At 25.1% G+C, this 11,952-nt stretch overlaps 1 protein-coding gene across 6 annotated transcripts in view; it reads right to left on the minus strand.

Moving 5' to 3' along the window:
* Positions 1-11,697, minus strand: part of HDAC4 (histone deacetylase 4) — a 29,857-nt gene extending 18,160 nt beyond the window's left edge. For 2 of the 6 annotated variants that reach the window (XM_035084875.1, XM_035084872.1), the window contains exons 1-2: positions 11,505-11,697; positions 10,110-10,283 (exon numbers count right to left, since the gene is read on the minus strand). In XM_035084875.1, the coding sequence (XP_034940766.1) occupies positions 10,110-10,152 (43 nt within the window). In that variant the 5' untranslated portion in view covers positions 10,153-10,283; positions 11,505-11,697. Of the gene's footprint in view, positions 1-3,046; positions 3,491-10,109; positions 10,284-11,504 lie in introns of those variants that run through there. The other 4 variants (XM_035084878.1, XM_035084876.1, XM_035084873.1 and 1 more) reach the window with 3 other exon arrangements.
* Positions 11,698-11,952: the final 255 nt, after the last annotated feature.

Genomic DNA, 11,952 nt, shown 5'->3' on the forward strand with positions numbered 1-11,952 from the left:
ATTTATCGTTTTTTTTTTCTTTTTTAATTCTTATTTCAATATCTGCAAGAATAAATAAACATTGAATAACTTAATAGGTATGAAAATAAAAAATATATCAATGTTTCTTAGTTGATGCGAAATTTTGATGATAAAATAAGTAGCTATTAGAATTCTCTTTTAGCACAAAGAATTTTTTTTTTTTAATGGATTGATATTCTAACTTAAAGATAAAATCGTTTGTATTCAACAAAAGGAATATTTAACCCTCAAAAACGTTTCAAAAGAAGTAGTTAGCTAAAACGGTTATTTAAAAACTGTCTGAAGAGGAATTCCTTCCATATGTATTTTAAATTTTAGTTTTTATTCTACTGTGAATTATTTTATTCTTTTTTATGCTCAAAAAGCAATGTTTAAAATTACCAACGTAAAAAACGAATTATTTTAAAACAAAAAATATTTAGAAGAAAAATTCTAATCTGATTTTATCATTCATTTTCTTTGAATCTATAATATCATGCATGGATACCCTTATGGACAATAAGTTACTCTTGCTGCAAACAAGCAATATGATATCTTAAAACATGTGTATTACTTAGACGTAAAAAAACATTTAATACAAAAAGAACGTCGAGTTTTATTATTTTTTTAAATATTAAATTAACAATTTACAATGTTAATTTATAACAAAATTAAGATTTGATAAATACAACTAATAATGAAAATAAATAAAACGTTTTTTACTATTTTATTTTTCCCCAACAATTAATTATCTGAGAAGAAATATTTTTCATAAAATAACTTCATGTTCCCAGAGTAAGGATATCCATTTATAGAATAGGAATGTGAAAATTTTCCCATGGTTTATACCAACAATTATAAATTTTTATATTGCTAGCTAACCCTAAGAAGTGGAAAGATAAAAATAGAAACTATTAGTAGCTCTGGATAAGATCAAGTCTTTGAGAGTGATGCATGGAAGTCGCGATCGAGGTATATCCGGAAGGTCAGTTTTTTTAGGATAAAGATGACATTAAATCCTATTTCAAAACTAATATCTAGTTTATTCTATTCTCATTATCTTTACCTGCATTTATCAGCTTAATTATTTACACAATCTTCAAGGAAATATGAAATAAAAATTTTTAAAAATATCAGATAGACGATCTTTAAATAGCTATATGATTTCGTGGAAAGTGTATCAAGGTTGTGAGAAAGCTATCTAACGATACGACCTAAATAGCATACAAATTTTGGAGTTTATGATTTGAGGAGCACGAAGAAATTACTGTGTAATTTACGATTGTTATAAAATTTTTTTATTCCTCAACCCATTGCATGTTACAAGCAGAAAGAATAATAATATCTAATAAAATGCAGCTACAACCTTATGTCTATACATCCAACTCTGGAAAGCTGGGGGATAACACGTATAAAAAATTCAACAAGTGTGTACTGGGAAAAATTCCTAGAGAAAGACATGTTTTTCAGTTGAATTTACTTTTAACAAATAATTCTCTAGCGTCGTCCTCAATCCAGCAAGTACAAGATTATTAATATTTCTATCAATAAATTACATTTTTTTTAATCACTTCAATCAACCTTATTACGATTGAATATTCAGTTTTATAAATCAAATATTCAATTAAAAAATTCAAATGAATTATTTACTGATTTGTATTTACTTATTATTTAATATAACAATTACTTTAAAATCTTTTTCATACTTTTGATTGTCAGTTTTTTTTTCTGATAACTATAGGCGTTAAAGACATCAATCTATTTTTTCCATGACCTTTTCTATACTCTCTACCTATCAATGTAAATATTTTTAATTTTCTCCACCCTTCTTCCTGCCACAATCCCAACCACAACATGGATTATTTTTTTATTCGTTTATTTTATATTTTTAAATCATCAATTAAATTATTATCAATAAATTGATATGAATGTTCTAAGCTTTTACATAAGTTATCTACGTGTACACCTCTAATACGTTCCTCAAACTCTAAGGGGGCATAGGTTAGATGCATCGACTTGTAGCACATGACGTGGCATCTACAGACCGATCGAATCAAGCGAAAAATTATCATTATTATCATATTCTTAATGTTTTATATGCTTCAATATTTCAATTCCAACCTGTCATTATTCTCTACAATTAATACTTCAAACATGAGCATTTTTTTGTAATTTTAATTAATTTAAAAAATTAAATCGAAAAATATCAGCATTAAATCACTTATTCAGATGTATCTTATCAATATCCAACAAGTTTTTATGATTTTCCCATTTTTTATATCATCATTTAAACTGGGTAATTATTTAATAATTATTCTTTTTTACCAATATTAATTATTTGATAAAAATAATAACAATTAACAGATATTTCTGATAGAAGGAAGTTTGAAAAAGTGAAAATGGATATTAACTTGTTAAATCATAAAGTATACTTGGAACTTGACCTATATTTAAACATTTACTTAAAATAATTTGATGCAAATATAAGATTAAAATAAACAATTATTTGTAGAAACGTCAATAACAACATTAAATGTATGAAAAGTTAACGTTAGGAATATAATTAAAGGTGACATGATGGATATCAACTGATTGAAATTACCGGTTCGCGTCCCCAACAATTCGTACAACAGGTGTTCACAACGAAGCCATTTCCCTCAGACCGTTTTAACAACCCACCGACAAGAAGTGAGGTCGCACGAGTCCCGGGAACGTCGACCTCTTAGTGGCTCGCTTATTTTATTCTCACTTTGCATTCATTTCTTACATCTTCAAACCTCTTTTCATTTGAATTAGTCACGAAGATGAATACAGTGAAAAAATTGCACATATTCGAGAACCAACATCATATTATTGAAATAATAAATTTGTGCTTTTTTCTTCTGCCTTAAAGAACCCATTTTAAATTCCAGCAATTATAACTAACACATTGCTAACACAAGTATATCGATGATGTTTCTTCAAGACCTTTACTCAAATATTTAATATATTTTTATCAAATAAAATATTTGTCAATAATAATAATAAGCATGAATAAATTCATTACCTTTAATTGGTATCACATGAAATGTCCTCAGATAAAAAGAGTTTTAAAATAAATTTGAAAATTCGAATGGTCAGTTAAAAAGTTTCACTTAGATTGATTCATGTAGTCACTTAACTCTACTACTATAGATCAACAATCGAGACACAGTCACAATTTCTTGATCAATAAAATTGGCATCGACATTTTGTGGATGTATATAAAACACTTCACATATATACAATCATAAGTATACGTATATATCAAGATTAATCACATTTAATCACACTAACACAGTTCATTTATTAAGTATGTTTTCCATTACTTTTCAATTTATAAAAAAAAAATCACTATCAGCAAATAATAATATATTGTAAGTCATTTACAGAATAAATAATGCTATTTTTATATGTATATATATATTTTTTTTACCAAAAGCTAAAAGATGTAATATTACAGAAACACAAATTCCACACGCTTGTCGACTAAGAACTGAGAAGTCGTGTCTCTGGAAGACCTTTCGCGCCGTGATATAAGCGCCACGAAACGGTCGCGATTTGAAACTAACCAGTTCTATTTTTAGATATTTTATATATTTATTATATATTGTTGCGTCCACATTTGCTTGGTTGAATTGCAAATTGCTTGTGTAGTAGTTTCTTATGACTATTATTCATTACGTACAAAGAAATACAAGTGGAGAATAAAGATATATAAGTATACTCATCAACGTGGTACTTGTGAAGATGAATTAAAATATATATATATTTTTTTTATTAAAGAAATTGTCATTTAATTTATTTATAAATAGACAAATAATAGTTGTATACTTTTGACACACTTTTTTCAAACAATGCAAAAGTCATATTTTCATCAATCAAGGATATTTTAATCAATTTATCACTTCTATTAATATTAATAACACCATGTTTTATTCTATTATGGTCACAATTGGAGGAAAGAACTGTTATTACGACCATTTTTTTTAATATATAAAATACAATAATATTTAATTGGTAATTTATGGAATATTTAAAAATTTATTTAAAAAATTAATAAAATTTTTTTTTTTTTGTTTCTTCGTATAAGTGACGTAAATTTATAAATAAAATTTTATTCTTAGTAATAAATAAAGTATTCTTTATCGTTGTCATTGATAAAAAATAAGAATCTGAAAATCGTGCTCTCAGTATTCATGTTAAAACTAATTCTCTCTCTCATGTCGATTCAATCTATCGATTTCAGAGACATTTTCTAATTATAGCACGCATGAATATTTGAATAAAAATTTTTTTTATTAATAAACTATTTAACAGTGTAAGTATCATCACATCTAATTCATTAACAGTGAAAAAAAGATGAAAATTTTTTTATTGTTTAAAAAAGTACCTCGAAAGATATTCGAATTTTAATTAATAAATAATTAAAATAATATTGAACTACATACATACTATGTAATTTTCTTTTCAAAAGAATAATCACTGTTCATTTTGTTGCCTGATGTAGTTAGAAATATAATAACTACACTTTATATACAAAAACTCTATAATTATTTTTTTATCGATTTACATGTACTCTACTACATAAATGTCATTTTATTAAAATTTACGATTTATATCAACGATGGCATGTAAATACATATAACCGAAATTATTGAAGTAAAAAATGGACTTTTTAAAAACACAGTGTGTCAAGTAGTTTTGCAAAAATATTATTTATAAATCTAAATATTAAATAATAATATATATCAGTGTACACAGACACTATTATTTTCTTCACGTCAAGATTCTATTTATAACTTTACGCTCAATGTAATGTGCTAAGTTTATTTTAAGTAAACGAATTACCTGTATATACATTTTACCTCTTGTCTATTCTGCTCGTCATTATTGTCGACTTTTTCCTATTATTTACGAGCGTTGCAATTTTTGCAGCCAATTATTTATAGCACTGTTTCATGTTTAAGATTTTATTGCAAAATATATTAAAGAAATTATCATATTATATTTTTTTTTTTCTTCTAATAATACAGTAGTCAATAAATATTTATTTCTTTTTTCCATCTAGATTATTTAATAAATTTATACCAATAAATTTTAAATTTAGAAACATTTCATCATATACTTATGTTCTTTTTTTATATACCGATAAAAAAAACCTATCATCCAGGACACTTTAAAAATATCGTAATAAAAGATAAAAATACATAACAGCAAAGTTTGCAGAATTCTTAAAAAGTTTTAGGATTAGTTTGATAAAAAAAAAGTGTCTGTTGCTATTTGGGTTTTGTTTTAATGAATAAAAAAGATTATACACTATAATTGAATAATAGATTGTTGGGAAATACGTGTATGTATTTATACGCGTAACATACTGCAAGCTAAATTTAAACGAGTCATTTAAAAATATCCATTCTAAAAATATTAACAAATCTCAAGCTCTGTATGCTTAAAATCAACCATTTAAATATAGTTTTATATATAAATTAAACAAAATTAATATGACATTTTTTGAACAAAAAAAAATAGTCAAATTACAAAAAAATTCAACTTGTTACAATGCAATTTAATTTAACTTTAATTTTGAATTTCTACCATGCTTCAAAGAATTTATTCTATCACAATTTTCTATCTGTCACTATGCTCTTTTTTTGAAACAAAGAGAAGCTCTTTTGGCATAAAGATATCTCACCCTTGGTACCAACAAGATCTCAAGTTCAATTTGTGGCTGAAAATGATTTGTTTAGAGCTTGTCATATTTCCTACACGTGTCTTTAACATTTTTTTTTAGTTCAACATTTTTATTGTCTAATTTTATATCATTATAAATCTTCTAGACATAGTAATTAAAAAATTTGAAATATAATCAAATGATATTTCAATTCATTGAAGTAGCTACTAAATAAATAAAACAAGTTTTTTTTTGTGAAAATAGCAAAGACCCTATCAAAATAGATTCTTTGATAAAACACATAAATAAATAAATCGATATGACTATTATTGTTGATCAATTAATTAATATATATGTATTTAGTATATAATAAACAATGTGTTTGTCATTATTTATACAGTACACATATACAATTGAAGTATGTGCTATAAGTTACTGAGGAGGCGTACGTGATGATTTGGAAGGTGTGGGGTAAAAATCTATTTATAGATTTTTATGATAGAAGTAGTTTGGAAGGCTAAGGGGTGATATCTAAAAATAGATTTCTTGAACTATGCTATTCAGTTGATGTCTTATGTCCTTCTATATCCTATTCACTATTAAGATTTTTTTGTTCTTAATTGTGGCTTTTTTATTTCCTTTGAAAATACTTTATTTACTATTTAACATCCTTTGTTTACTTTTAAATGTTTATTTACTTATTCATGTTCTGCTTATCTACTTTCGAACTCTTTTTGAAAAATCCAAAGGTTCGTTTTTGATAACAAAACCAATTTGAAAGTGCAAGGATAACTACTACTTCATATAAGAAGTATTTCATAATAATTTGCATTAAAGAAAAAACTGCGCAATTAACAATAAATGTTTTTAATATTATTGTTGAATGCTATTGTATGGTATTTTATTGAAAAAAAGGTAAGATAGAATTTTTGACAAAAAATTATGAGTTTTTGATTAAAAGTTAAAATTAGTTTTGCAAAATTTTGAAATAAAATTTTTTTTAAAATGCAAATTTAGTTCTGGAATCATTTACATAATCAAAAGAGTAGGTTTCACAATTACAATTGTTACAATTTATGTTATTACTGCGATGATCACCCTAGTCTATCTAAATAACTGAAAAGAAAAGTTAACAAAACCTAATATTAAAGTTAAATAATTGCTATTTGCAATTATATTCACAAGTGAAGAAGCAGGAAATTTCATAAATGTTATACGTCACGACAAGAGCAAAAGTGAGTAAAGGTCGACAAGGGGTGGCAAGTAGAAATATTGAGAGTGTTATATAAATAGAAGCGGTCAATGCTGCTATGGGAACACTAGATTTATTGGAGCGAAAATCAGAAGAGAAGTTAAATAGATAACACAAAAATTCATACTCCAAAAAAAATTAATAACTTAAACCAACCTTCTAAAAATGTTAAAAAAGAAATTTGCAAATTTTTTAATTCATGCTTTAAGGAATGAATTTGAAAAAAATTGAGACACTTTTAGGATCATAAATACAAAGCTAGGGAACGCTTCATAGGGTCGTGAATAGTTGAAATAATTTTGAGACAAAACCTATTAATTATTTGATGCAATTCTAATGGTCTAATGAATTAAAAACCCTATTATTGATTGAGTTATTCTTGGAAAATGAATAATTTTCTATTTGATTTCAATCGTCGTCCCATTCAGCTGAAGGTATTACGAATAAGTGGATAATTTTTCTCTGATTCTTCTAGAAAAACAATGTAAAAAAAAATGTTATTGCATTAAAGATCTGAAAAATATTTATCCTATTGAAATAATAATAGTTGTTGACTTTTGTTGGAGATTAAAAAAAATTAACGACGTCAAATGATTTATAAAATTATTGTTCTTCATTCTTATTAATCAAGTAGCTAAACAACTCAATTGATCAAAATTAATTTACAATTTAAAATAAAATCTCTTTTTTTTGCAATCAATGACAAGAATTTAATTCCTTACAGATTATAAAAGCTATATTTATTCCAACTTCAACACATAAACATATAATGATCAATTTATTCTAAATAACGTTCTCGTTTTTGTTTATGACTCATAGTCGATGGATGATTATTCATTTCTTCATGAAAAAAAGCATATCATTCATTGATTCACAATAGAAATATTTAAAATGTAATGACAAAACTATATCTAAATGAAATTGATAATAAAATAATTAATTTACTGTTCAAGTTGATATGAAATAGTGGTAAATAGACTGAACATAAATATAACTTGAGAAAGATCGCGAAATCTAATTAAATCAAGTTAATAACAATACATAATGTGGTTAGAGAAGTATGACATAAATTTATATCAATATTTTCAATGCTTACTAAAAGCGTAGGTATATTATAAGGAACCGGTATATGCGTAACACAACTACGCTGATGAGGAAGGTCTACATAACCATGTTTTTCTATTTATAACTCTGCGGATATACCTTAGTTGACTTATTCCGAAACTGTTATGCAAGGGTCTTGTGCAACAGTAATCCAACGTTTCTATGATAATAAAAAAAGAATAATTAAAAATGGAAAATCATAATATAAGAATACTGCTGAAATAATATGGTATATATGTTTAGTGAATAAATGGTATAATTTCATACATTGAAAAACTTTATGTGAATAAGTTGTATTTCAATGGAGTACTATAAATAAATGATAATTCAATAAATAAATAAATAAATATGTTGCTACTAGACATCATTTCTTGAACAATGAATAGTTTTTTCTCGTTAGCAGAAATAGTTGTTTGCTTGACAGTTGCCTGGGGTTCAAACTCACCCCATATACATTCTATAGGTTAATTTATATCCAATATAAATTATTAGATTACGTACTTGATTTAAATTATTTCACTTCCAAGAATCGTTTTCATTCAAATAAAGATATGAAAATAATTTTACACTGACTAGAATATGAAGAAATAAATAAAACATATTTTTCATAAGTTTCGAGATTTTTTAGATAAAAAATTGTAAAGATGAGTATTTTATAATTGAATTTTAATAACATGTTTCATAAACAAAAAAATCGGTCCAAGAGTTTGAATAAATTTAATTGTTTTTTTCTAATAAGTAATTGCTTCATTTTCTGCAGAAAAATAGGATTTTTAATAATAATAACTGTTTTTCGATAAGCTCTGAACGGTTTCCATTAATTGGATTTTAATTAATTTTAATATGATAAAAAAATGTTTTAATTTTCAAATATCTCCAATAACTTTCCATTTCAAAGAAATTATTTATTTTAACAGCCACTAATAAATGTATATTACCCAAAACTATTTTATAGCTTCATAGAAAGTTCCATAAATTTTCAAAATACTAATTGTACTTATTATTAGTATTATCCAAATAATTATGCTGATTAGATATTATAATAATTTTTATAGTTTCATAAGGAATAACGTAATTTACTTCAACACAATCCACTTAAAAACCAATTCCCTTAATCTACAAAAAAAAAGAAACATAAATAAAACATTTAAAAAATAACAACAAAAAAATATGTATTTGACTTAAATCTTTTAAAACTGTATAGATCGAAAATAGGATTAAGCTACCACAAAAAAGAAATACCCACCCTGTATTTCATAAAAGTTAGCAAGACGATCGACAATTATAGTTCTATTTATAGTAAAGAGTTTTACACAGGAACGTGTTGTAAAACTTAAAAAAATTCACAACTAACTATTGTTCTAATTCTTTTGGTGGTTCAATAAAATTACTAATTTAATTCTAGTAACCTTGTCCCAGCTTGAGAAAATAAGTAACACGCAATATTTACAATCACCAATTGAATAACTATTAACCCATTACAGCACAACGTCCGATAAATCGGACGCTAGAAAATTCTATATATTGTAAACAATTAATTAAATTATTTGGCAGCTTTTGTTTTTGAACGAAAGTTCAATAATAAACTTTATGCTGTAATGGGTTAAAACAATATGTTAAATCATTTAGAGAATCAACAAAAATCACTCTAAAACTTCATTTCAATTTATTCACTAGAGAGCTGATAAAAATAAATCATCATATTATATACTTAAATAACAGACAATCTTATTCATTATCAGGATTTCTATTATTCAGACTTTTCTAATTTGTGAATTATAAATTTCTAAATGAATAGTACGGAAAATAAATATAATTATTCACTAATTTTTTATAAATAATCAATACCACTTTAATATTTACAGTTGACTAGTGAATTTTTTATGAGAATAATCTTTCCTTAATTGATCAGTCGGTTTTTTCTTTTTTAAAATAACGTTTAAAAATTTATTTTATATTATTAAAACAATTAACTCTGATTGAAGGACCATACTGAGATGATGTAGGATTAAAAAAATCTGAATAATATAGTAGTTATTTGATTAAATTATTATTAATTACCTTTATCTGTAATATTATCCGTTGGAGGTGGTTCACTGGACATATTCCACTATTATTTTTAAACTTTCACCACACACTCCATTTACCACCTGCCCCTTCTTGCCCCTCTCATCGATTCGGACAATTACTAAAAAAATCGTTTTTTTTTTGATTGATTACATATATTCACGTGCCCTGAAATAAATAAACAATAAAGATACATACATCATGTTGAATAAATCAATCATCAAAAATACTATACTATTATAACTATAGTCTTGTCACACAAAAATTAATGTAATTTCAACTTTTTCATTTGATAAACCGACAGCTTTATTAAAAATTTGCTTGGTTCAAAATAATAAAAAAGCCAAAAAAAAATTTGTTGTAATATTGATAATTAACATTATAGGAAGTATATTCCCAATTTATTATCTAAAGAAAAACATCATGCAATAAAAAATGATCAGTAATAAAGAAGATTCTGAAAATGTTAATTTAGTAATGAGATACTTGATCTTACTAATGTATATTGATAAATTGGAGATGCTAATAGGGTAGTCACCAAGTTAGCCTCAAACTAGAAGTCAACCTTCTATGTTAAATACTACAATCTCACTCTTTTACTTTTACTATTCACAATAACAAAGACTGACTTTTGGTTTAAGACTGGCTATGATTACTAGTGGTTTCATCCTATCATATTTTAAATTTCTGAATTTTCGAACATAAATAAAGGTGAACAGATTATTAAAGCAGTCTGAGATAATTTATACTGAATTACATGATAAAAACCAAAATTGTAAGTAAAGATTTGAATGAAATAAATTTATTAATTAAATAAATACAACACATTTCTCTATTCAAATGATTATTTTCAAAATAATTTTTTATTATTTAAATAACAATAATTATTTGCATAGAAATGGTTAATGTCAGTGAATATCTATTTTTAGATTTGTATGTTAATAACTATATAATTAAATAACTATGAATGTATGTTAGTATATGTATATACGTACAAGTGTATCTTTAAACTTCAGCATGAATTCTCTAAATGTTTTTAGAAACAATTATGTTATTAATGATAAGAAAGAAAAAAATAATTCAAAAAGCTTCCTCACGTTTTTGAAATGAGTTAAAAATGAGTGTACAAATGTAAATTTAATTAATGCAACAAAATTTCCTAACAATGTGTTATGTTGGAAAACGCATTATCAATCTCTAGAAAATTTTTCACAACGAGGTTATGCCTCGAGGTCAATAGTGATTAGGCTACCCACATTCTTTGAAAAATTATGTTAATACATTGATTTTAAATCAATACTCATCATCATCTTCTAAAAGTAATAATAATTCATCAATTATAATTATATTTACTAAGTAGTTGAATATTACATGATATCATAAACATACCTTACACGAAACGTTGATGAAATGGCGCGAAAGCTTTACAAGCTTAATTATGAAAATGACGATTTGAGGACTTAACCCAAATATAAAACTACTTTAATCGTAAAGAAAAAACACGATTTGCTAATCTTCAATAATGTGACACTCGTCAAATCGGGAAAAAATTTGACACTGAGCATATACATACAGGGTTACAAAAACAATGCGACTGCGCTGCTCTCTTGCTAGAATTCGTGAAACTAACGACAACGAGTTGTTGCTCGTAGCATGCTCTGCGCATGCGTTGTGAGCATGTCATCAACTATTTTCGTATAATCACAATCATCAATATATATTTATTGATTAATATTGAATGCATTCTAATTTTATTTATTATAAAATCAAACATGATTATCAAAATGATATATTATTTATATGTATGACTGGACTTATGTAAAAATGTTAAATAAGT

This window comes from Chelonus insularis, unplaced genomic scaffold (genome assembly GCF_013357705.1).
Source record: "Chelonus insularis isolate UGA/USDA-ARS -01 unplaced genomic scaffold, ASM1335770v1 contig_398_pilon, whole genome shotgun sequence".
Classification (NCBI taxonomy): Eukaryota; Metazoa; Arthropoda; class Insecta; order Hymenoptera; family Braconidae; genus Chelonus; species Chelonus insularis.